General features: G+C 49.2%; 2 protein-coding genes across 2 annotated transcripts in view; one reads left to right on the top strand and one right to left on the bottom strand.

The window, feature by feature from the left end:
* slgA (proline dehydrogenase slgA) overlaps positions 1–23,690 on the top strand; it is a 351,644-nt gene that overhangs the window by 75,076 nt on the left and 252,878 nt on the right. The gene's annotated exons all lie outside the window — the stretch shown is intronic.
* Positions 3,172–4,950, bottom strand: LOC119167859 (carbohydrate sulfotransferase 11). Its single transcript, XM_037419358.2, has one exon. The coding sequence runs from the start codon at positions 4,907–4,909 to the stop codon at positions 3,953–3,955; it is 957 nt and encodes a 318-aa protein (XP_037275255.2). The 5' UTR covers positions 4,910–4,950; the 3' UTR covers positions 3,172–3,952.

Raw genomic sequence — 23,690 nt, 5'->3', positions numbered from 1 at the left:
CCGTCGGGCCGCGCCGACGGACGCTGGTCGCGCCTGGCGTCAGACTATAGAGTACTTGCGTTTCGATAACGTAGCGTCGCTGTGCCCAGCGTGCGCGTGCCAATGCTACATTGGAGTATATTGGGCCCTTCATGATGCCCTTGCGTGACGTCAATGGATGAATAAATATATGACTGTTGCACACATGATAATATTGACGCGTGTCAGTTAAGAACACAACATACCACGCTCATAGCGGGCTCGCGGCCGTTTCGCTAGCTCCACATATACTAAATTTGTTATCACGTGACGTGAATAGATTACGAAGGTAAACTACTCACCCAAACATGATAATCATGACACGGAAGTCGTGTATGAGATCATTTACCTCCACCTCGTAACGTTGTGCTCATTTTAAAGTGGTATATCAACATTTTTCATTCGGGATTCGCATATCACTGATTCCCACTGTACGTGGGATTTGCCATTTTTTTTTTTGGCGCCAGTATGCCCTACGACATCAGTTAAATAAAAAGTTCTGTTTCCTGTATAAAGGCCTGGAGTGGTCGATGCAGTGGACCGTGCGTCCACCGCGTCAAGTCAGGTGGTCGGCCGGGGTGGTGGTGAAGCCCGCGTAGGTGGCTAGTGCGAGCCTGGTGAAGGCCCGGGCAGGTTTCCAATAGGTGATCAAGCGTTGCCTCTGTGGCTGGGTCAACGCAGAATGGGCATGTCGTTGGGGGAGGCTGTGCACCGGATTTCCATGTAGCCCGGACTGCGGTAGTCAAGGCGGCGCCCACACGAATCCTCCCGAGCGCAACCTACTCTCGGCGAGTTCAGCCACCGGGAAGGTCAGATCCAGGCGGAGGAATGAGTGCACGCGTGGAGCGCCGAAGGGTTTCTTTGTGCATGAACAAGCTGTCCTTCGGGGACAAACGAAGTAGACGCAGCGGGTGTTGAATAGACACTGGATGGCAAGTGGCATCTGCTTCCGATTGAGCCAGTGTAGACTGGTGGGTCCACAATACGCGGACAGGACATGCACACGAGTGAATCAGTCGGTGTGTATCAGAGGCTATATCGAGGGAGCTGTTCACTTTTCGCAGCTCTCGAACTGCCTGCGTGGAGTTCGTATATACAAGCAATTTATGGCGTGACAAAGAATCCATTTTGAATATCATAACTGTCAACCCGTCCCGTATCGCAGTGAGCTCCGCTAATACGGATGGGAATGGTGCCTTTGTTACGTAGGAGCAGATATGTTTAGTTTCGGTTTGCGCGGGGCATACGAGACTGGTGTGCAGAACGCAGTTATGAATAGCTGCGTCTACGTATACCGTTAGTAATTGACCATTTGCGGAAAAGTGAGCGCCCCCTGTCGTGTAAACTGGAAAGCTTCGCTTTTGGTTGGAAAACAAAACGCTTGTTTTGTTGCTTTAGGACCAAAAACGCATGCCCGTTACTGAAACAAGAAGGTAAAGGAGAAAAACATTCTGTTGACGTTTGTATACACGGTGTAAAACAAGAATTTCTCGCGTTTCAGCCTGAGAAATAACCAAGTGAGGTGATACCTGCACTCCGCTACCTCGACGGTTCGCCAGGCTCATTACGCCTGCTCTTTTAAGAAGAACATTGTTATACACTTGAAGTTGAACCTTGAAATGTCTGTCGATTAACTATAGGTTCAGTGAGGACGGCTTGTGCACCGTCTGTGAGGTACGGTGTTTGCGTGAAAACGGCAGTGTTCGCCGTTACTACGGGTCATATTGATGGAACGCCAGGCTGATGTTTCCAACCAAAACCAAAACGCCTGTACAGGAACGCTACCTGTGCGGTTACTGCTCATGCGCAGTGGTTTTCCCGCAAATGGTCAATTTGTCGGCGGTATGCTGACGACGCCCTCCTGCGCCACTTGTGGGTCGGTTGTCGCTGGCCTGTGCCTTGAGCCATGGTGAAACTTCTGCCTAAGGTGCGTCAGGCTGTGACAGCGTTGAAATATAGTAGTGAGCATTGCAATAGGATGGAAAGGTGGGCTAGTTGGTAAGTCACGATGGTTCAGCGAACTGGGAGCGTGGGGGTAAACACAGACACAAAGCAACGAGGAGGCACACCGCACGAGCGCTCGTGCCGTGTGCCTCCTCTCTGCTTTGTGTCTGTGTTTACCCCCGCGCTCCCAGTTCGCTGAACTATTATAGTAGTGCGCTAGAGCTGCCGCCGCAAGAACAGGTTGACTCTTTAGGTAGCCAGTGACTCGACGCTGGTGTACAATTTTGTCGATGGTGTTCAGCTGCGCTTCCGCCTGGGGGGTCGCGATAGGCGTTATAAGAGGAAGGCATGTAATCGCCCTCATGGAATCTCGGTCGGCGGTTTCGAGCAAGTCCCAGTCTCTCAATGTCAGTCGTTGAATCTGAGCTTTATAAACGAGCCGAGGTTCTATGATTGATCGCACCAAAATACGGGCCATTCGAGAACAGCCACCTCCGGTCTTTTGAGAGATGCGACGAATGAGATGGAGGGTATTAGCACTCTTCCGACGAGCAGAGCGAACCCACGCATTCGCAGAGCCAGATACGTCCAGTTCGACCCCGAGCACACGGATTGTGGGCACAGGGGTGAGGGTGTGTTCATTTAGGCCCAAACAAACTGGCGTCTGCAGGAGGCGATGGCGACCTCGCCTGTTGGTGATAGACATGAACGCGGTCTTTGTCGCAGATTGTGTCAGTCCTATGCGCGCACACCAGTCTGACGCCTTGTCCAGAGCAATCTGGAGAGCCTCCTGTTGGCGTTGGTCTGGATGTAGTGTCCACACTGTCAAATCATCCGCATATAGGAGGAAGGAGGCATTTGGAATGCGTGCTAGTTTCCACGCGAAGGGCAGCAGGGCAAGATTGAAGAGTATCGGGGCCAGCACCAAGCCCTGCGGTACACCCCGCTTCATTACAAAGTGTCCGGCTCGTTCCCTGCCTACTCGGATGCAGAAGGTACGGTGTGCCAGAATAGACACCACACATTGATATTAATATTCCAATTATAAATTGATGTGAACGCGTAGTCACTTTTCCCGAACGATAACATACTCTACCGATGTCGGTCCTGTATAGTGGTCAAACTCTTTCGTCTAGGAGGACGACAGAGCGTAGTTCTAGACATCTGTGGTGTCACTGTACTATTGTGTAGCAGACTAAACATCTTGAGGACAGTGTTGAAAGCCTTTTATGAATTGCGAGTGTTGTTCGGGCATTTTCTTAGAACACAGGTTGGTTACAAACACGTTACAAACTGGCTTGTCTTCATTGCTCTATTTTTTTTCTGTTATTCTTTCCGACTTCCGTTACGTGCTGTATCCACACTCTTGCGGCTACAATGGCTTACAGCATTTTCAAGTAAATTCATACGTTGGTCTGCCATTTGAGACATCACAGACGATCGAATAAAAAGGCCGTCTTTCTCCACAATAATCGGCACCTATCCTGCATTTCGCTCTTTGCATTATCGTGCCACTCTCAGGTCACGGGCGAGATGAGTTATCACCTACCCTGCATTTCGCTCTTTGCATTATCGCGACACTTTCAGGTCATGGGCGAGATGAGTTATCAGCGTGACATGGCATTCTTGATAGGAAAGTGGCCAGAGCTGAGCTTTCAACAAAGGAGGCGCAAGCAAGCCGGATGTCGATTACTGTCGTGAAACAAAAAGGCGCCCATTTTACTCGACCATTTCTTTAGAATGCAGTCGTTTAAAATGCTATATTTAATGTTAATACTTACGAGAGGTGAGCGAACACTTAGCAAGCAGAATGAAATGTGTCTTATGGGCACTAACAATGGTGAATGTAAACCATGTAACTCTGAATATAATGCAGTAAAACATTGCTTTGGGGCAGTTGTTCTATGCTTTAAAGAGCAGCAGCACCACGAATAAAGAAACATCTTGAGTTGTCGCAACGAGGCTACCACCACCACAGACAGAGGTGTGTTCAGCCGAAGTGCGGGTATCGTCTCTCGTAAGTGAACAGCGCCATGTCCCGGCGGTAGACGTGTCGCAGGCGAGCCATCAGGTGCTCGCTCACGTTGCCGTAGTAGCGCTGCATCAGCGACGCCGTCGGCTTGGATGAGTACGTTGTACGGCGGCTGGGGAACGCCACGCGGCCCTCGAGGCCCGCGCGGCGTAGCACGAGCCGCGAGTCACGCTCCAGGGTGTCGTAGGAGCCGAGCACGTCGTAGCGCACTTGGCACGGGAAGCAGAGGTCGGCCAGCGGGCGCCAGTGCTCGTTAAAGGCTCCCGCGTAGTCGCCGGGCTCCAGCGAGGCCACGTAACGCAGAAACTCCTCGAAGGTGACGCCCAGCCCGGTGTCCAGGGCCCGGCGAGAGGCGTTGGCGCCGCGTTGCTGCCGCACGATGTGGCGTCCGTAGCGGCGCGGGAAGTAGTCGCTCCAGGCGCTCTCGAACTTGTTTCGGTAGGCGGAGAGCAGCCGCTCGAGCGGGTGCCGCGCGAACACGAACTTGAGGTGTGTGGCCAGCCGGCGTCGCTGCTGGGGCCGTCCCAGGTGCGCCAGGCTGCGGAATGCGCTCGGCTCGTGGCTCCGGTTGGCGGGGATGCGCGCGGGGTCGCCGGCGCGGCTCGAGCGGAGCGCTAGCAGTACCCGGCGCCAGTTGGTCGAGGCCACCTTAGGCACGGCGCAGTAGAGCAGCCCGTGCTGGTCGTCCACCAGCACGTGGTCGAGCCGGACCGCCGGAAGGTCCTCCAGCGTGGCAGAGTCTCCCTGGGCGCGGCAGGCGGTGCGCAGACGCCGCTGACGGCGTCGCTGCTCGGCCCCGCCGTCGTTGTCAACGCGGACCGAGGCCTTGTCCGAGCGTAGGAGCGCAGCCGCCGCGATCAGCAGCAGCAGCAGCAAAACGAGCGCGCCCAGCAGCAGCCGGCGGCGGCCACGCATGGCCGGTTCAACGGTCTGCGGCCGGTGCTGCCTCGTCGTTCGCGGGAACCCCGCCCCCCCCCCCCCCCCCCCCCACCGAGGGAGGAGAATACCACTTTGGGCGGAGGGGATTCCGAGCAGAGCGCAGCCAAAGATGGCATCGCCCCCGTTTTTTTACGCACGCACCCTCTGGTCACGCCCGCATCTGCTGACGCATTCGTTGTTGCAGCGGACCGACGGATGTGCGACCGCTTGGAAGGAGGCTCCTTCGCTCACGTTGTTAAACGTTTAATTTCTGCACTCGTATGTCTTCTTATCGCCGCGTCGTTTTTCTTTCTCTTTGCGCGCTATCTTTCAGCACCGAACTTTACAACGGAAGTATGTGCCTTTGCGAAAAGTGAAAAAAAAAAAAAAAGCCTCCGCGTCATTTGATAATATCTCGGATATCCTCGAATGTACATTCTGGTCAGTGCGGTGTGGATCACAAATTTACCCTCTATATGTGGACGTCAGGTTCAATTATCCCTCAAATTCCGCACGGAAGACAACTTGTGCGCGGATATTCAGTGTGATCTTCAAGTGGGTGGATATGCTGAATATGAACAGTGCTTATAAACGAGGACGACAAAATGCAGTAGCAGAGCCACGGACCTTGTTATGGAGTCGGCAGCCCCTTGGCAAGTGCCCCCGTTCAGAGTTACTTTTCGAACATTGCTCCATATTTGAACTCCGGAATCTGAGGCCCTTCAAGTTTTAGAAACGAAGTACAAAAGCCAGAAAGGGCGTCATGTACAGCAAACTAGCCCAACGGAAAGTTTTCTTAAGTTGCAAAAAGGAAATCAGATTTCCGTTTCAAGAGGCAGCAAAAGGCTCTCTATGGTACTACAGGGGTATATATTTGTTATGCTTTGCTTTCAAATGCAAAGCAAATTAGGAATCACTGATCATCTACCGTGAGTGACTTATGACGATATGGTTTGGTCGAATATTCTGTTATCTTAAGCACAACCAACTAGCCCTGCAGTCAGATACTTGAATAATCGCGACATTGACCTTGAAGAGTTAATCTGTTTTAGCAAGGCTCAAACAACGCGAAGACAGCTCACACAGAAAGACGCGCAGATATGCAGGGTTGCCTATGTGAGTCTTTCTGCGTATTTTGTCTTTTTTTTTTGGGGGGGGGGGCGTTTTTTATTGCGAGCCAAGCATCCGTTTTAGCTTAATACGATTGCTGGACTGTCGTGGCCGTGCTATTTCAAATGATTACCGTTCAGCAAGAGCTCGTTTTACGAGGACGTTTCCAGGGGTAAATCGTGGGAGGCTATTTTTAACAGGGATGAAGCTGTACGCAAAGCAAACTTCGTGCGTTTTGAGAGAAAGATGTTCTACCAGTTTCATTTGACTCGAATGACAACAAACACGTGAAGCCATTTCAAGCTGGACTTCCTAATATTTGCACCAGACCCAGTATCATGTGACCCCCAGCACCCCTTAGTCACTCGCTGTTATCTCACATGTCATTCCTCGTCTGTAATCTATGTGAATTGCAATATTGTGACGTGCAGGCTGAAGGTAAACATGGTTTCTATTCCCGCTTTCTTCTTTTTTTTTTACGTTGTTGTCCATTAAAATCCGCTGAATCATTCCCTTGTAAAGAACCCTCCGCTTCTCCCCCTTCCTGATTGGCCATGTGTGTCGGCCTGAGAAGGTTGCCGACTCCTGCACTAGAACAAGAAAGACGTGTTCGCAATACAATAACCATTCTCCAATAAACTATATCCCCAAAAAGGGCTGTTTGTGTGTAACGCTGTTCTAAGAAAACCGAGCATTCATAAGTTACTCGTCTTTCTTTCGTATGTTAAAGCTCTTGGGTTAAACTTCATATTCAGCACTGATTGTGCGCGTTCGTTACAAAATTTATTTTTAAGCTGTTTAATTAATGATCAATCCTTCATATTTAAAAACAACATGGCTGCCATGAGAAAATATGTCCCCCCTCTCCCGCCCTTTGTGACTTTTGGGTTTACCCCACTGCATAAACGCCATAGATTTGCGCTGAGTTCCAACTAAAAATTATTCAAATACGCGAAGGCAGTTTCTTTATATATGTAGATGCGTGCGTGTTAACAACTAAAAAATGGACCAAAGCAAAACTGCAGTTCTTTGTCAGTTATGTGCGCACTTGCACCACGTGCGCAGTGGAAGCATCAATCGCTTCCTAGGGAAATCTGAGTGGCCTCTGTTATTTCTGTTTTTCTTTTTGCATGCTCGATAAAGGTGGTACGATTGAAACATAGTGTACATTTGCACTCGTTGCAGTGATCCGCTAATGTGCGCCTGTATTGTAAAAAAAAAAAAAATGCTCACGAGCTCATGATACTAAAGCATCGGCCCCGCCTAGCCGGTGTAAGATGAGTGGTAACTTGTGAACCACGTGCGTCACACGATAGGTGGTAAGGTGAGCACGCGTCTTTTTGCAAGATTTCTGCTCTTTTTTTTTTTATCAATAAAGAGAGCTGACCAACCTGGAGCGGAAAACATTTCAACATCAGGGAGAATATAGACATGACGGAAGTGTTTTCTGGTGTAACCGCTATGCGAACAGGGTACTTTCTTTTTCCCCGTAAAAACAAGAAAAAGTATTTACTTGCGTCTTGCCTCATACAGTTCGAGGCACGCTCAAGGCCGCTCGCTGTGACGCCTCATCAGCGCCAATCCCAGTGGTTTGGCAGCGGCCGTCTTTCTTCAGCTGTTGCTTACTGCTTATTTTCCTTCCTTTGCGATATCGATGCATGGAGAAACGGGATATTTTACGATCGGCTGTGCTCACCCAAAGGTTCGATGGAGGCGAAATGCCCGAGTCGGTACACGTCGAAGAATATCGGGTGTCAACGTTTCCGCAGTTCCTCATAATGACATCGTGGGTTTAGTATTGGTAGTACGCCGTATGGCCATTCCAAACACGTAGGGCTGTCGGAGCTGCAGGCCCGTATACCCTTTGCTCATGGCACGACTGCTCCTCGCTGTCAGAGAAAAATATGTAGAGCCTCATCCACCCAGTATTATTGGCTGACGTCAATGTAGTAACAATTGCGAGGCCATGTTGCGTTGCCGCAATTCCATCACGCGTCGTCCGGGTCGCATCAAGTTCTGTTGTGGCACAGACAGTCCGTCGCGTGGCGTCTTGTTTACGGCCATGTTGTGGTTGACAGCGTCTGAATGTGATTTGCCTAAGCACAGAGGACACAAGTCCTGCAGGAGGGCCTTTTCAAGAAGTGAGCGGTGTTTGGACGATCTGATTTTGCTTGGTGCTTAGAGGTGATTTTAAAGCATGGTCGTTCTTCTAGATGGCAGCTTGTGTGCCTTACGGCTCCAACTGTGCTTGTAAACTTGTCACTGTATAGTTTCCCCTTTGCATGGTTTTTTGTGACTGCAGTGCACTGCAAATAAATAAAACGAGATAGATGTCAGGGGCGCGGCACAGCTGTTCTTCGAGGCGGTGTTATTCGCCCTCGTGCTTGTTTTCTCGTCGTCTGCTGCCGCGTGCGAGTTTACGAAAGCGGATCACGCGTGGGGCCAGTACGTCTCAAATGTCGGTGTGCGACCGGGCTGTGTGCAAGCAGCGCGGGCGGCGTGTACAAATCCCGTCTTGTGATATGTACCATAGCACGGTCACCCAACAATCTGTGCCTTTCAGCGAAGACTACAAGTGGAGGGTCGTCTTTGCAGATATGAAAAGTGGGTCGCAATTTAATATTTTAGTGCAAAAGAGGCCCTAGAAGCCGCCGGCGACCGCCATTTTTTCATGGCGCCCGTTACGTCACGGGACGCAAAGAGCGTTGCTTCTGTACCACAGTTTCAGCCGCCGCAAATCACTCGATTTCGGCGTTGAGCCGAAGAAGGAAGGTTTCACGCGCAGCTTTCACGCGCTTTCACGTGCAGTCATTCACGCAGACGCTCGCACAGCCAGCAGCTGCTTGTTACGTCACAACTAACGAGAGTGCGGCCCGACTCTCAGGCTGCTTGAAGGTTTGTAAAAATATTCAGTTGTGAATTCTGTGCTTGGTTAATTGCACTAGAACTTCGCCAGCTTCTTTGTAAATGCTCAAGGATTAAGCTACCTTACATGGCCCCAGCCAATAGCGATGTGTCAATGAGGTCACGTGTTTTACCGCGTCGCAGTGTACCGGACCACACGTACCGTCGCAGCGCGTGGCTAAGCGAAGTTGCACTCTTCGTAGGCGCGGCGCCACATCACGCACTACAACGGGTACGTGTGGTCATTTCCGCTTTACAACGCGCCAGTGCGAGGCGTGTAGACGCTGCGCCGTCTGGAGGGCACACAGGGAAAGGGCACTGCCAGCATTGATGTATGCAGATCATAATGGTCGACAACAAGGGAGATCTGCAGGGACATCTGCGGTAATGGTCAGTAGGGAAAAATCGGCAATCATATTTTTTTATTGATAATGAAGGCAGTGAGCATAAGATACAGGAAGTCACACTAGAAATAGTGCATAAATACAAATATTTGCGCGTATGGATAAACGGGGCTGAGTACGTAAGGGAGCACGAAAGATACGTAATGACTAAGCGTAACAGGAATGCAATTGTAATGAATATGCTAATATTGTGTGGTTCCCTCACACTGTGAGTAGTATCGCTACACTAGAAAGGGTTCAGCGGAAAGCAGTGCGCTTTATCTTCAACAGATACGGGCGCAACGACTCACTTACTGCTCTACTACATCGTGCTAGTCTAGCCACCCTTGACAGTCGTGCAAAGGTTTCCCGGCTCAAATTTCTTTATCTACTTTTACACAAATCATTCCGCATAAACTTAGATCTTTACCTGAGCTTCCGAGATACCAGACCGACAAGGCGAAGCCATGCATGGGAACTCGAAGAATACTCATTTAGTAATAATACTTTTTCCTATTCGTTCTTCCCGCGCGTAATTCGAGAATAGAACACACTGAATCCAGTCATTACCCAGCAGCCAACATTAGAGAACTTTATGAAACTAATTGAAGGCACTGATCTATTCTAACCTAGTTAGCATGTACAGTGATCACCTGTTTTTCTTCACGCAGTCCTTCCTGTTTCCAATTGTCATACTAAAAAACTTGTCTGCATATATTTATTGTTTAATATGGTTCCTTGATAACAATACTCGATCTGTGTTTTCTTCTTTCTGTTTCGTTTCTTCTCGACTCCTGTTTTTTGTTGGTGTACCATTGGTGTACTTCGTACTTGGTTATCGTTCAAATAACTATGTATGATTGTTCTATGCCGTAATGCCGTGTGCAGTGATTATGTGTTCTTTATTATTCTGCTTTTTCTTGATTCAAACGTCGAAAGTTCCGACAGTGATGCTCACCCCTGTAATAATCCCCATGGGGGGATTGACAGTATTCTGTAAATAAAAAAAATAAAAAATAGGGAACTGTGGAACTACAATAAGTATGACGACATGAGGGAAATTTGGAAGTGTCATAGCCCCGGTTTTGACGTTCGGCAATGTGGTCTTGTGCATGAAATCAGAGGTTCAAGCAAGATTGGATATTAAACAACTTGGCATAGGTAGACTTCCCTTGGGAGCACTCGTAAATACCGCAATCAGGAGGTACAGGGTGACATGGGATGGACATCGTTCGAGTGCAGAGAAGCTAGCAGCAAGATAGAATTTGAGGAGCTATTGAGAAAAACGAGAGACGAGCGTTGGGCTGAGAAAGTTTTCTGCTACTTGTATATGAAAAATGTTGATACTAAATGGAGGAAGTGAACTCGAAAATTTTCAAGCAAGTATTTAGACAAGAGGAGAATACCAGGCTAAAAGGAAACATCGGTTAAGAAGAAGGTGAAGGAAACAGAGAGGGACATGTGGAAGATTGGAATGCTTACGAAATCATCACTGGAGACTTACCGAACTTTCAAGCAGGAAATCGCAAAAAAAAAAGTTCTACGATAATTCTCGGGGTAGTTCTTTGCTCATCGAGGCTAGAATGGGAGTATTGCGGACCAAGACGTACCGAGCCAAATACGAAGCCACAGATACGGTGTGTAGTGCGTGCGGACAGTAGGACGAAACGGTTGAACATTTAATAATGTTCTGTAAAGGGCTCCGTCCTATAGTTGAAGATAATGGCGCACAACTTTTCAAAGCATTGGGGTTCAGGGACAGTGAAGGCAAAATAGACTGTAAACGGGTAGAAATAACCAGGAAGAGGCTAATTGATTGAGGGCTACAATCAAGGTGTGAGCGAAATTTCATCTTTCAACACATAGGGATAATACTTTATGGCTAGGTGGCGTGAGCCGCCGTCCAATCTAAAGGGCACAGCCATATCCATTCATCCATCCATCCATCCATCCATCCATCCATCCATCCATCCATCCATCCATCCGTCCGTCCGTCCGTCCGTCCGTCCGTCCGTCCGTCCATCCATCCATCCATCCATCCATCCGTCCGTCCGTCCGTCCGTCCATCTATTTACCAATCCGTTCGTCCATCCGTCCGTCCGTCCGTCCATCCATCCATCCATCCATCCATCCGTCCGTCCATCCATCCATCCGTCCGTCCATACATCCATCCGTCCATACATACATCCATCCACATCTATCCGCTCATCCATCCATCCACCCATTCATCCACATCCATCCACATCTATCCGTTCGTCTATTCATCCACCCATTCATCCACATCCATCCACATCTATCCGTTCGTCTATTCATCCATCAATGAACTGGACTAAATCCAGCAAAACTTGCTCAAACAAAGCTCTGTTGGCACAGATCTACTTTCGACTTCAATCAGGAACAGCAGTAAGAAATTAATAATAATAGTCATTTGTTTTTACTGTTTCAAAGGTAAGTTGAGAGCATAGAAAACGGGGGGAAGTAAAAAGAAGAAAAAAAGGGTGAAGGAACACCTTTTTAGTTTTTACTTTTTTTTTCTTTTTGCTTCATCTTTCCCTTCTGTCTCCTGCCCTCCTGTCTCAACAAGCTGTAAGAAGACACGGAAAATGTGTAAATGTTAGGGATTTTTAGCTTGTATGTATACTTCTTTACGTTAACGTGTTACCGGATACCGGTTTGCGTTTACCGTCTTACCGGAACGCATATCTTTCAGCGTTTTAGCTCATCATACGTAAATGTTACGTACATACCTGAGCGCGTATACCTTTGCGTTTTCGCAAATCATAAATGTCGATGCTAACTGCATATAAACTGCATTTGGCTTAGGTAGGATTGAATCACTGTTGTGGCAAAACCACGAGATGTTATTTTATCGCCTACAGATTACTCGTATGCGCGAAAAGGTGAAAAATACAAGGCTACTGCAACAATGGTATCGACACCTTGTGACACTTTGTGCAACCACAGTCATGGACATGTTGGATAACGGGTAATGTTTTTGAGGTGAAAATTATTGAAAAGGTAACTCATTTGTAATAACGCCGCTGCGTGGTTTTTGCATCAGGCGTACAATGCACGATGTTTCTGCAGTAACAATGCTGTGATTACCTGGTTCACTATGGATGGATGGATGGATATGGCTGTACCCTTTAGATTGGGTGGTGGCTAGCGTCACCAAGCCGTAATACTTAATGAACCAAAAACTAGATTTATTTTCTTTCCCCTTTAAATAGTGAGGTTGAGGATTCGTACTTTGCAGTGAAGGGTTTAATTTTCACTCTTGCTTTGGCTTTAGCCACCAATGAGATAACCTCCTTTTAGTTAATTCTACCCGCTTAAAGCCTATTTTAATGTCCCTAAACCCCAGTGCTTTGAAAAATTCTGCGCCATCATCCTGAACTATAGGGTGAAGCCCTTTACAGAACATTATCAAGTGTTCGGCAGTTTCTTCTTCCTCTCCACACGCACTGCATACTGTGTCTACCCCTTCGTATTTGGCCCGATATGTCTTGGTTCGTAATACTCCCGTCCTGGCCTCAAACAGTAGAGAACTACCCCGAGTATTATCATAGATCCTTTCCTTGGCAGTTTCTTGCTTAAAAGTTCGATAGATCTCTAGTGCGGACTTCTTAATCTTGTCAATGCTCCACATATCGGTCTCAGCTTCCTTCACCTTCTTCTTAACCGATAATTCTTTTTGGTTTGGCCACCTGCTGTTTTCTAAGTATTTACCAGTCAATTTCCTGGTTCGCTTCCTCCATTTTGTATAGACATTCTTCATGCACAAGTAGCTGAAAACCTTCCTAGCCCAACGCTCTTCCCCCATTTCTCTCAATCGCTTCTCAAATTTTATCTTGCTGCTAGCTTCCCTGCCCTCAAATGATGTCCATCCCATATCCCCTCGTACTCCCTGATTTGGTGTATTCCTGTGAGCTCCTAAGGCAAGCCTACCTATTCCACGTTGCCTAATTTCTAATCTTGCTTAAACTTCTGATCTCATTGCCAAGACTGCATTGCCGAACGTTAGACCAGGAACCATGGCCCCTTTCCATATTCCTCTCAGAACATCATACCTATTGTAATTCCACAGTGCACTGTTTTTCATTACCGCTGCATTCCTGTTACCTTTAGGCGTCACGTATATTTCCTGTTCCCTTAGGTACTCGGCCCCATTGCTTATCCATATGCCCAGATATTTGTATTTATCTGTTATCTCTAGCGTGACATCCTGTATTCTAAGCTCACTACCTTCATTGTCATTAAAAATCATGACTGCTGATTTTTCCTTGCTGAATCTAAAATCTAACCTATCTCCCTCATTACCGCAGATGTTATCCAATCACTGCAAATCTTCCTTGTTGTCGGCCATTAGCACTATATCATCTGTGTACATTAATGCTGGTAGTGCCTGATCAATGAGTTTTCCTTGTTTGACTAAAGAGTGATTGAAGCCAAGTCCACTTCCCTCTAATTTGGCCTCTAATCCTTGTAGGTACATCATGAATAACAGGGGTGTCAGTGGACCCCCCTGCCTAAGTCCCCGTTTCACCTCTGTTGGCTTAGATACCTGTTTTTCCCACTTTATAACTATCTTGTTACTTTTATAGATTTCCTTTAAAAGATTAGTCTTCCATCTTCCACACCCAGTGTGTCCAGTATTCCCCACCATTCCTCCTGAACCACGCTATCGTACGCTTCCTTGATATCCAAAAAATGCTAGCAACAGGGGCCTGTCTTCCTTCTCTGCTATTTCGATGCACTGTGTCAGTGAGAACAGATTGTCTTCCACCCTCCTGTGTTTCCGAAACCCATTCTGCAGTTGCCCAGCACCCCCTCATCCTCTATCCATGCCTGCAGTCTTTTTTTTTATAATCTGCATCGCCAGCCTGTAGACCACTGATGTCACTGTTATAGGACGGTAGTTGTTTATGTCAGCTTTGTCCCCCTTTCCTTAATAGATAATGCTCATCCTGCGAAGTTTTCATCCATCTGGAACTTCACCATCGATTATTCTTTTGCTCACTGCCTCTCTCAAAGCTTGCTTAGACTTCGGACCCAATGTCTTTATCAGCATAATTGGAATGCCATCTGGGCCTGTTGATGTACTACTTGGAACCCTCTTCTCAGCCCTTTGCCACTCTCGTTGTGAAAATGGAGCCATTGCTACACTTGATCCATCCTTGTCTATTGTGGTGCATAAGGCACTGCTTTGTTGAAGTTTTTCTGTCACCCTTGTTCTTATATATTCAATAGCTTCGTCCCCTTCTAGCCTAGCACCTTGAGCTGTAGTTATAAACCTCTGCTCTAGGTTTGTTTCATTTCTTAGGGAGTTTAGATGGTTCCGAAATTTCGCAGCTGCCTTTCTATCTTTTGTATGTACTTCTGCCAGCCATTGAGCTCCCTTTCTTCTAATCTTTTCATTGATCAGAAGGGATGCATCCCTTCTACAGCTTAGAAAGAGTTCCCATTTTCTTTCAACATCATCTGTCGGTTCACTCCGCTGCTTAGCATGTCTGTGTTCCCTAGAGTCTTCCTGACGTTTTGCCATGGCTCTTTTAAGTTCCTCATCCCACCAACTCTTGGGTTTGTGTCTTGTTTTCCGGGGTGACTTGTCACGTGCCTTAGCAAGCTCTAGCTCAAACAGTCTAATTAGATTCGTGTATGTCCGTACTGTTTTATTATCCTCAGTGATTAGTTTCTAAATTCGTTTAGTGGCTATTTCAATTTGCCTTTCCTGTAGTTGCTCATCTTGCCTCCTTCCTACTTTCACTGCTCTTCCGAAACTTAGCCTGACACGTTTGTGATCACTACCCAGACTTCTGGAGCCACCTTCGTCTATGTGCATTCCCCTGAGCTTATCATACATCCTATGTGACATCAATGCATAATCTATCGTCGACTGCAGCCTTCCTACCTCCCATGTTATTTGCCTTTCACACTTCTCGGTACTGTTACAAATGATCAAATCAAGCCTTTCACACATATCCATGATCATTTTGTCTGTTGAGTCAGTATACCCGTCTATATCTTCTATGTGCACATTCATATCTCCTAGTATGTTTATCTCGCATTCTCCTTCTAACTCCGGAATGTCCTGTGATATGCAGTCTACCGTTGCCTGGTTTTCCTCTTTGGCCTTTGTTCTCATCCACAAGTGCACGAAACTAAGGAGTGTCATTGGCCCTGCCACTTTCCCTTTTAGCCATAAATGTTCCTTGCACTCCTGCTTGACCCTTTGCCAGTCTGTACTTTTATGAATGAATGCCCCAATACCGCCCCCTTTCTGATGCCTTCTGTTATAATACAATATTCCCGCGCGTAGTCCGGATTGTTGGGAGGTTGTTCCATGTCCCTGAGATGTGTTTCTACAAAACCGCATACCATAGGCCTCTCCTCCCTTAGCTGTTCTCCTATCTCTTCCCACTTCAGCCTGTTCCTACCACCCTGCATGTTAATATACCCTATGTCTGCATTGGCTCGGCGCTCGTGGCTACGTCTATTTCTGCCCTGGACTCTACCTATCTTAGATACTGGTGCCACTTCGGAATCGTATCTGTCCATACCACCTGTCAAAGAGTCTCCCTCGTTACTAGCTGTCTGGCACCCTGAAGGGCCCGCTTGCCCCCTAAAAACCTACTGCGCGTCCTGCAAGTCGCCAACCCACCTCATGACCTAGCCGCCCATAAAAGTGAATTCTGTCTCGTTGAAAACCACCCCACCTATGCCCCACCTATGCTGATACCATCGGCATCTCCTCCCTTAGCTGTTCTTCTATCTCTTCCCACTTCAGCCTGTTCCTACCACCCAGCATGTTAATATAGCCCATTTCCGACTTGTTATTTAATATACCACATGTCTGAGTTGCAATCTTGTTTAGCGCCCGGTGATCTACGCAGAACTGCACAGAACCGTATCTTTCCCGAACTAAGTCGACAGGTGATGACGAAGGGCTAGCAGAGGGGCGTATTATGTTCCGTCTTAACATGTCGTCAACGTTTACTTCAATAGACAAAAGTGGCGATGTGGGCTTGTTGGTGAAACATTTTAAAGAAATTTTTTGTAGCGGCTTGGAGGTCGAAAATAAACATGTTGCTAGTAGCGTTCTGTCTTCTCAGTCTATTCTTTCCTGTGTTCGTTTTTTCGCCTCGCGCTACATAAAATTTCTTTACTTGAATGACCTTCCGCTTGGCTTCAGATACGCGATATTGCCGTCGACGAACGATAGACGTACCGTCAGTCTCCATCCGGGGCACGCGTGGGATGCACGTCTGTCCCAATACGAGAAAATAGACGTCAAAGAAGCTTCGTGCTTAGTCAGCAAGGCAAAAAGCTGTTGGGTCTACGAAGGGTTCAGGTCAGAGACGATGGTAGTTTTCAGGGTGGGGATGGATGGGGAACGCTCAACAGGGGAGTCTTTTGGGGAAGCGTCTCGAAGAGTTGCCACAGAGAAAGGCTGCGGTGTAGCGACGCAAGCCAACGTTAAGCCCTTCGGAACCAGAATGTTTTTCGGGCGTTGGGTTTGTTGCGTAAACGAATGCGAAGCCATCGTCGAAACGGACCAGGCCTGATGCAAAGACTATTTATCTGGTGACACAGCGTACGGAGGGTTGTACAAGTGCATCACCGTGGTCAACGACATCAGAAAGAAGTCTAACAATTCGCTGACTGTGCGGAGGTGGCTCAGAGTCCTCTCCCAGCATAAAAACGAGGTGGTGCGCTACCAGTCATAGCCGCCAACTCCTCCTTAACGACGTCATGTAAACTTGTACTTGGGGTATCAGAAGGTAACTGACGTGTTGGAAAACCGAGCGACTGCATTTCTTCTCGTATCATTGCGCGGATCATGGCTCGTAAAGGGGTTTCGGCAGTAGGGTTGTGAGGGATGGCTGCAGGAGAGTTGTCCAGCTGCAGCCGTGCAGATTTTAGCTCGTCCAGGCGCTCACACATAGCTACAATGTCAGCAAGGGTAGTTTGGTCCTTTACGACCAAAGCATTGAAGGCAACAGGCCCAATGCCTTTGAGCAGATGGCGCACTTTGTCTGTCTCGGTCATGGATGCGTTGACAAGTCGACAGACAGAGAGAGAGAGAGAACAACCTCGAGATACGAGGTATAAGACTCGCCTAACTGTTGTTTGCGACCATCAAGTGTTCTCTTCGCCAGGCTGGCTCGAACTGTCGGAGTAGTTAAAGACGTTCCAGTTGGGAAAGTCGTTCTGGTGATTAAAAAACCACGTCTTCGCCATGCCGGGAAGATAGAAGAAAACGTGGCGGAACTTGTGCCGCTTGTCCCAACGGTTCGCTGCACTCACTATGTCATACTGCTGTAGCCAGTCGCCCACGTCCTCATTGCGGAGTCTAGAAAAGAGAGGGGGCTCACGAGGGGGTCTGCTGACGATGCAAGAGTGAGTAGCTGCGGCAGTCGTAGCGAGAGGGGTAAATGCAGAAGCGCCTGAGCTTCCATCCCGCGGCATGCTAGTAAACACGTGCCCCCCCTTCCCCCGCCCCACACACTTTATATATATATATATATATATATATATATATATATATATATATATATATATATATATATATATATATATATATATATATATATATAGTAGAGAAGCCGCCCCCCTTCCCTCGCCCCACACACTTTATATTTATATATATATATATAGTAGAGAAGCCGCCGAACACTGAAATGGGTCGAACTCTCAAGTTCTTTCTAATGGGTCTACCCAAAAAGAACGCCGCTGGCGCGGGGAGTCCGTGCTTGGCCGTTACTGTCGCCATTGTGTTCACTCGCTCTGTGCCGGCTTATAAACGCCATAACGAATTGGTGGAGAGTGCTACGGTCTCCTTCGATGCCCTTGGAACTACGCTCACGTACCCTGCAATATACCATGTCCCACGACGCCTCTCAGCAAACGCCTCCTCCCATGCCACCCCTTTGTCCCGGCGTCCCCAGGATCCGCGATCCACCCATCTTCACGGGCGCCGATGGCACTGACGTGGAGGACTGGCTCGCCATTTACGAGCGCGTGAGCGTCCCCAACAAATAGGACGAGGACGGCAAGTTGACAAACTTGGTGTTCTACCTTGCGGGCGTCGCAAGTTTGTGGTACACTAACCACGCTTCTGAGTTCGCAACCTGGTCCGATTTTAAGACCGTTATCGCCAATGTTTTGGCCGCCCTGCCGTTCGTAAGCTGCAAGCCGAGCAGCGCTTACGCGAACGTGCTCAGCAGGCCGGTGAATCATTCACCAGTTACATTGAAGATGTCCTGGACCTGTGCAAGGAATCCAACGACAGCATGTCCGAATCAGACAAGATCCGGAACGTCATGAAGGGCATTGACGATGATGCCTTCACGATGCTGCTTGCCAAAAACCCAGGCACAGTAGCTGAGGTCATCACACTGTGCCAGAGCTACGAGGAGCTCCGCTGGCAGCGTTCGATGACCCATCGCTCCACATCACGAGATGCAGGGCTTGCTGGCTTGGAGGCGAGATGTGATCAGGTGGCGCTGCTGGCAGACCTCAAGTCCTTCGTACGTGAGAAAATCGCGCGCCAGTTCTCTTTCCTCCCCTTTGCCCACCCACCGGCTGTTCAACAATCGGCAACTACCATTCTTCCACCCATCCGCCGGCCGATTGAGCAGGAAATAGCGGAGGTCATGCCTGCGTACCACCCACAACAACTTCCGGCCCCTGCGCGCCCAACTTACGCCCAAGTGGTCGCAAGGCCGCCTTCGGTCGGTCAAGCGCCTGCACCACTGACTTACGCCGAAGCTGCCGCACGACCTCCGTCCTTTGCAGTGGTTACGCCGGCTGCGCATGTTGGCGCGACACCTCAGCCTCATTTTCAGTCCACCATGCAGCCTTTCCAGCCACCGTTCCGGGCGAGACCCACCCCGGCAAACCGGTGGCGCACACCCGACAACCGGCCCATCTGCTTTGCTTGCGGTTACGCCGCTCACGTAGCCCGTTATTGCTCTCGACTACAGCCGGCTCCCATTTCTCCTCCTGTTGCTGGCCACCTTATCCGTTCGTATAACAACAGACTGCCGTCTGTGCCACTGTCGTCTCGCCCAGGTCCGTCTGCTCGAAGGTCGCCGTCTCCACGACGTCGGTCTCTGTCCCCCATGCGGCCATGTTCGGCTGCTCATGAGCGGGAAAACTAGTCGTCGCAGTCCCAGAGGCAAGGACTGCGACGCTGTCGCATTGTGAAAGTCCTCAGAGCCGCGCATCTAATGTCATTGACGTGCTTGTGGACGGTGTTCATGCATCTACTCTTATTGACACTGGAGCTGCGGTATCAGTTATGAGCGAAAACCTTTGCCGCTTGCTTCGAAAAGTGACGACGCCTATTTCTGGGTTGTCCCTTTGTATCGCTAGCTCACATCGTATTCATCCTACAGCAGGCTGTACAGCTCGCGTTGTTGTTGAGGATGTTCTGTATGTCTCCCAATTCATCATCATTCCTGCATGATCTCATGACGTCATCCTGGGAAGGGATTTTCTCTCCCGCAACGACGCCGTCATTCATTGTGCCGCCGCCGAAATTGAACTCTCGCCCTTCTCGCATTTGACGCCAGAAGACGGTTCCTCGACACTGAGCAAGATTCTCGTGAAAGACGATACTATAGTGCCTCCAAGCTCGACGATGGGTGTATCGGTCTACTGCACCGGTCTCTCCGACACAAGTGCACTCGTTTCGCCATTCGACCGTGCTTCCAGAAGGAAAGGGTTGCTAGTACCTTTCGCGACCGTGCAAATCACCCAGGGCAACGCCGCTACTTTCGTGACCAACCCATCCCCGTACACTGTTGCCTTGGTACGAGGGGAATGTCTCGGCAGAGTGGAACCAGTCAACGACGCACAAGTCCTGGACGTACCCGAAGACTCGCGTTGTCCCGATTCGCGTACCATCAGTGCTGTTTCTACTTCTGACCCATCATCTCCTGATGTATTTGGTCCATACATTGATGACAACCTTACGTCAGTGCAGCTTTCCCAGCTTCTAGACCTGTTGCAAGAATACCGTTCTTCTTTCGATGTCGAGCGAAGTTCTCTCGGTCGCGCGTCCACTGTTACGCATCGTATCGACACTTGTGCCTATCCACCATTACGGCAACGTCCATACCGCGTGTTTCCTGCCGAACGCCGGGAAATTAACGAGCAGGTAGACGATATGCTCCGACGTGACGTCATTCGACCCTCGGACAGTCCATGGGCGTCTCCTGTTGTTCTTGTTGCGAAGAAAGACGGTTCTGTGCGGTTCTGTGTGGACTACAGACGGCTGAATAAGATCACTCGCAAGGATGTCTACCCACTGCCGCGCATCGACGACGCAACTGACAGCCTTCACGGAGCCGAATGTTTTTCTTCTCTCGATCTGCGCTCAGGGTACTGGCAAGTACCCCTGGCTGATGACGCTCGACCGAAGACTGCCTTCATCACACCCGACGGCTTGTACGAATTCAACGTCATGCCGTTTGGTCTGTGTAATGCACCTGCGACATTAGAGCGCATGATGGACACCGTTCTGCGCAACTTGAAATGACACATGTGCTTGTGTTATCTCGATGACGTTGTTGTCTTCGCTCCAGATTTCTCTACGCATCTCCAACGTCTAAAAAAAGTTTTCGCACGTGTGAGCAATGCCGGCTTGCAACTAAATCTGAAAAAGTGCCGCTTTGCAGCACGCCAACTCACCATCCTAGGGTACGTCGTGTCCAAGGATGGCATTCCTCCTGACCCAGCCAAGCTTCGGGCCGTGGCCGAATTCCCAAAAGCTGCGTCCGTCAAAGAACTGCGTAGTTTCGTGGGCCTGTGCTCATACTTCCGACGCTTCATACGAAACTTTTCCACGATTATATCACCGCTGACGAAGCTCCTTGGAAGTAACAGGCCCCTCAATTCGTGGTCGTCAGAGTGCGACAACGCGTTCTTGAAGCTCCGCCATTTGTTGACGTCTCCTCCCATTCTCCGCCACTACGACCCTACGGCCCCAACGGAGGTGCACACGGACGCCAGTGGTGTAGGCCTCGGCGCTGTCCTGGCGCAGCGCAAAACCGGGTTCCCCGATTATGTCGTGGCATATGCAAGCCATACGCTCACGAGAGCCTAGTCAAACTACACCGTCACGGAAAAAGAGTGCCTGGCAATCGTCTGGGCCCTTACAAAGTTTCGACCTTATTTGTATGGTCGCCCATTCGATGTCGTCACCGACCATCATGCACTATGCTGGCTGTCATCATTGAAGGATCCCTCAGGCCGCCTCGCCCGTTGGGCTCTTCGCTTACAAGACTACGACATCCGCTTGCTCTACCGCAACGGACGCCAGCATGCTGACGCCGACGCCCTCTCGCGCTCCCCTCTGCCTGAAGCTGACGTGCTCTGCTCAATGTCCTCGGTTGCTGTTCCTGCCATTGATGTTTACATCATCGCTACCGAACAGTGAACAGCGAATCGCCCAACTGATCGACTTGCTCTCTGATCCGTCCGCAACGCCATCCACGCGTGCCTTGCGTCGTCGAGCTCACCATTTCGCCATTCGTGACGGTCTCCTACACCGACGCAATTACGACGCCGATGGCCGGCAGTGGCTACTCGTAATACCCCGCAGTCTGCGGTCGGAGATATGTGAATCCTTTCATTCTGATCCACAGTGCGCGCACTCTGGGGTATTCAAAACCTACCATCGCATTAGACAACGCTACTTCTGGTGCGGGATGTACCGCTACGTCCAGCAGTTCGTTCGCTCCTGTCTCGCTTGCCAACGCCGCAAACCGTCCGCACACATGTCACCAGCCGGTCTGCAACCGTTACCTTGCCCTGACCGTCCGTTTGGACGCATAGGTATCGATTTGTATGGACCACTGACGTCCACTGGCAACCGCGGGGCCATCGTCGCCGTAGATCATTTAACGTGATACGCCGAAACCGCCGCTCTCCCTGCGGGTACTGCGCGTGATGTTGCGTCCTTCCTACTGCATCGATTCATACTGCGCCACGGTCCACCCCAGGAGCTTCTCAGCGATCGAGGTCGTGTCTTCTTGTCAGAAGTGGTCGACGCCATTCTCACTGAGTGCCCTTCTGTTCTCCGCAAAACTATTCTTACCACCCGCCGACGAATGGTCTGACCGAACGCTTTAACCGCACCCTCGGCGACATGCTGTCGATGTACGTCGCCGCCAACCACACCAATTGGGATACTGTACTGCCCTTCGTCACCTACGCCTACAACACCGCCCCTCAGAGCACGACCGGTTTTTCACCTTTCTTCTTGCTGTACGGAAGGCACCCGGCACACACCATCGACACGATACTCCCGTACACGCCGGATCCATCTGAGTGTGCACCTATTTCCGAAACCGCCAGGCTTGCTGAAGAGTGTCGCGAGCTTGCCAAGACTTTTACGACGCATGAGCAAGAGCGGCAGAAGAGTATTCGTGATGGCTCCGCCACTTCTGAGCCCACGTTCCTTCCTGGTTCCCTTGTATGGCTCTCAATCCCGACCTCTGTAGCTGGCCTTTCTTCCAAACTACTCCCGAAATATGAAGGTCCCTACTGTGTGATCGAGCGCACATCTCCAGTCAACTATCTTATCGAGCCAATTGAACAATCTTCGGACATGCGCCGCCGCGGGCGCGACATGGTCAACGTGGAGCGCCTGAAGGCTTACTATGACCCGCTCGTAGTGACAAGCTGTTAGGTCACCAGGCGGCTCCCTGGGGTAATTGTAGAGAAGCTGCCGAACACTGAAATGGGTCGAACTGTCAAGTGCTTTCTAGTGGGTCTACCCAAAAAGAACGCCGCTCGCGCGGAGAGTCCGTGCTTGGCCGTTACTGTCGCCATTGTGTTTACTCGCTCTGTGCCGGCTAACAAACGCCATAACAATATATATATGTGAAAAAGAAGGTGTCCTTGGATCCAGTGAAAAAATACCAAGAAGTGGAGGACGGGCAAAACGAAACTTTATATATATATATATATATATATATATATATATATATATATATATATATATATATATATATATATATATATATATATATATATATATATAAAATAAGGGAAAGAAGTGTATACCTAAGGGCTCGTTTTCCCGTGTTTTAACACAATATTAATGAGATATAACAGACAGTAATGCCAAGGAATGTACAGGGGAAGTTATTAGAACCAATGGAATGTAAATAAGAAGAAAGAAAAGTGGATGAAAAAATAACCAGCCGTGAGCAGGAATCGAACCTACGACCTTCGAATAACGCGTTCGATGCTCTAACCACTGAGCTACCACAGCGGCCTTCCCTCCATCCACTTTTTTGGGTTTATATGGGAATTTAGAAGTAGGAGTGACAGTCAGCGCCATCTATAAGCCAAACAACGAGTGTGAA

This window comes from Rhipicephalus microplus, chromosome 3, assembly GCF_043290135.1.
Source record: "Rhipicephalus microplus isolate Deutch F79 chromosome 3, USDA_Rmic, whole genome shotgun sequence".
Lineage (NCBI taxonomy): Eukaryota > Metazoa > Arthropoda > Arachnida > Ixodida > Ixodidae > Rhipicephalus > Rhipicephalus microplus.
This window is presented reverse-complemented; position numbering and strand designations above follow the sequence as displayed.

Coding starts and splice junctions, on each gene's coding strand:
- LOC119167859 (XM_037419358.2), bottom strand. CDS start 4,909: ATGCGTGGCCGCCGCCGGCTGCTGCTGGGCGCGCTCGTTTTGCTGCTG.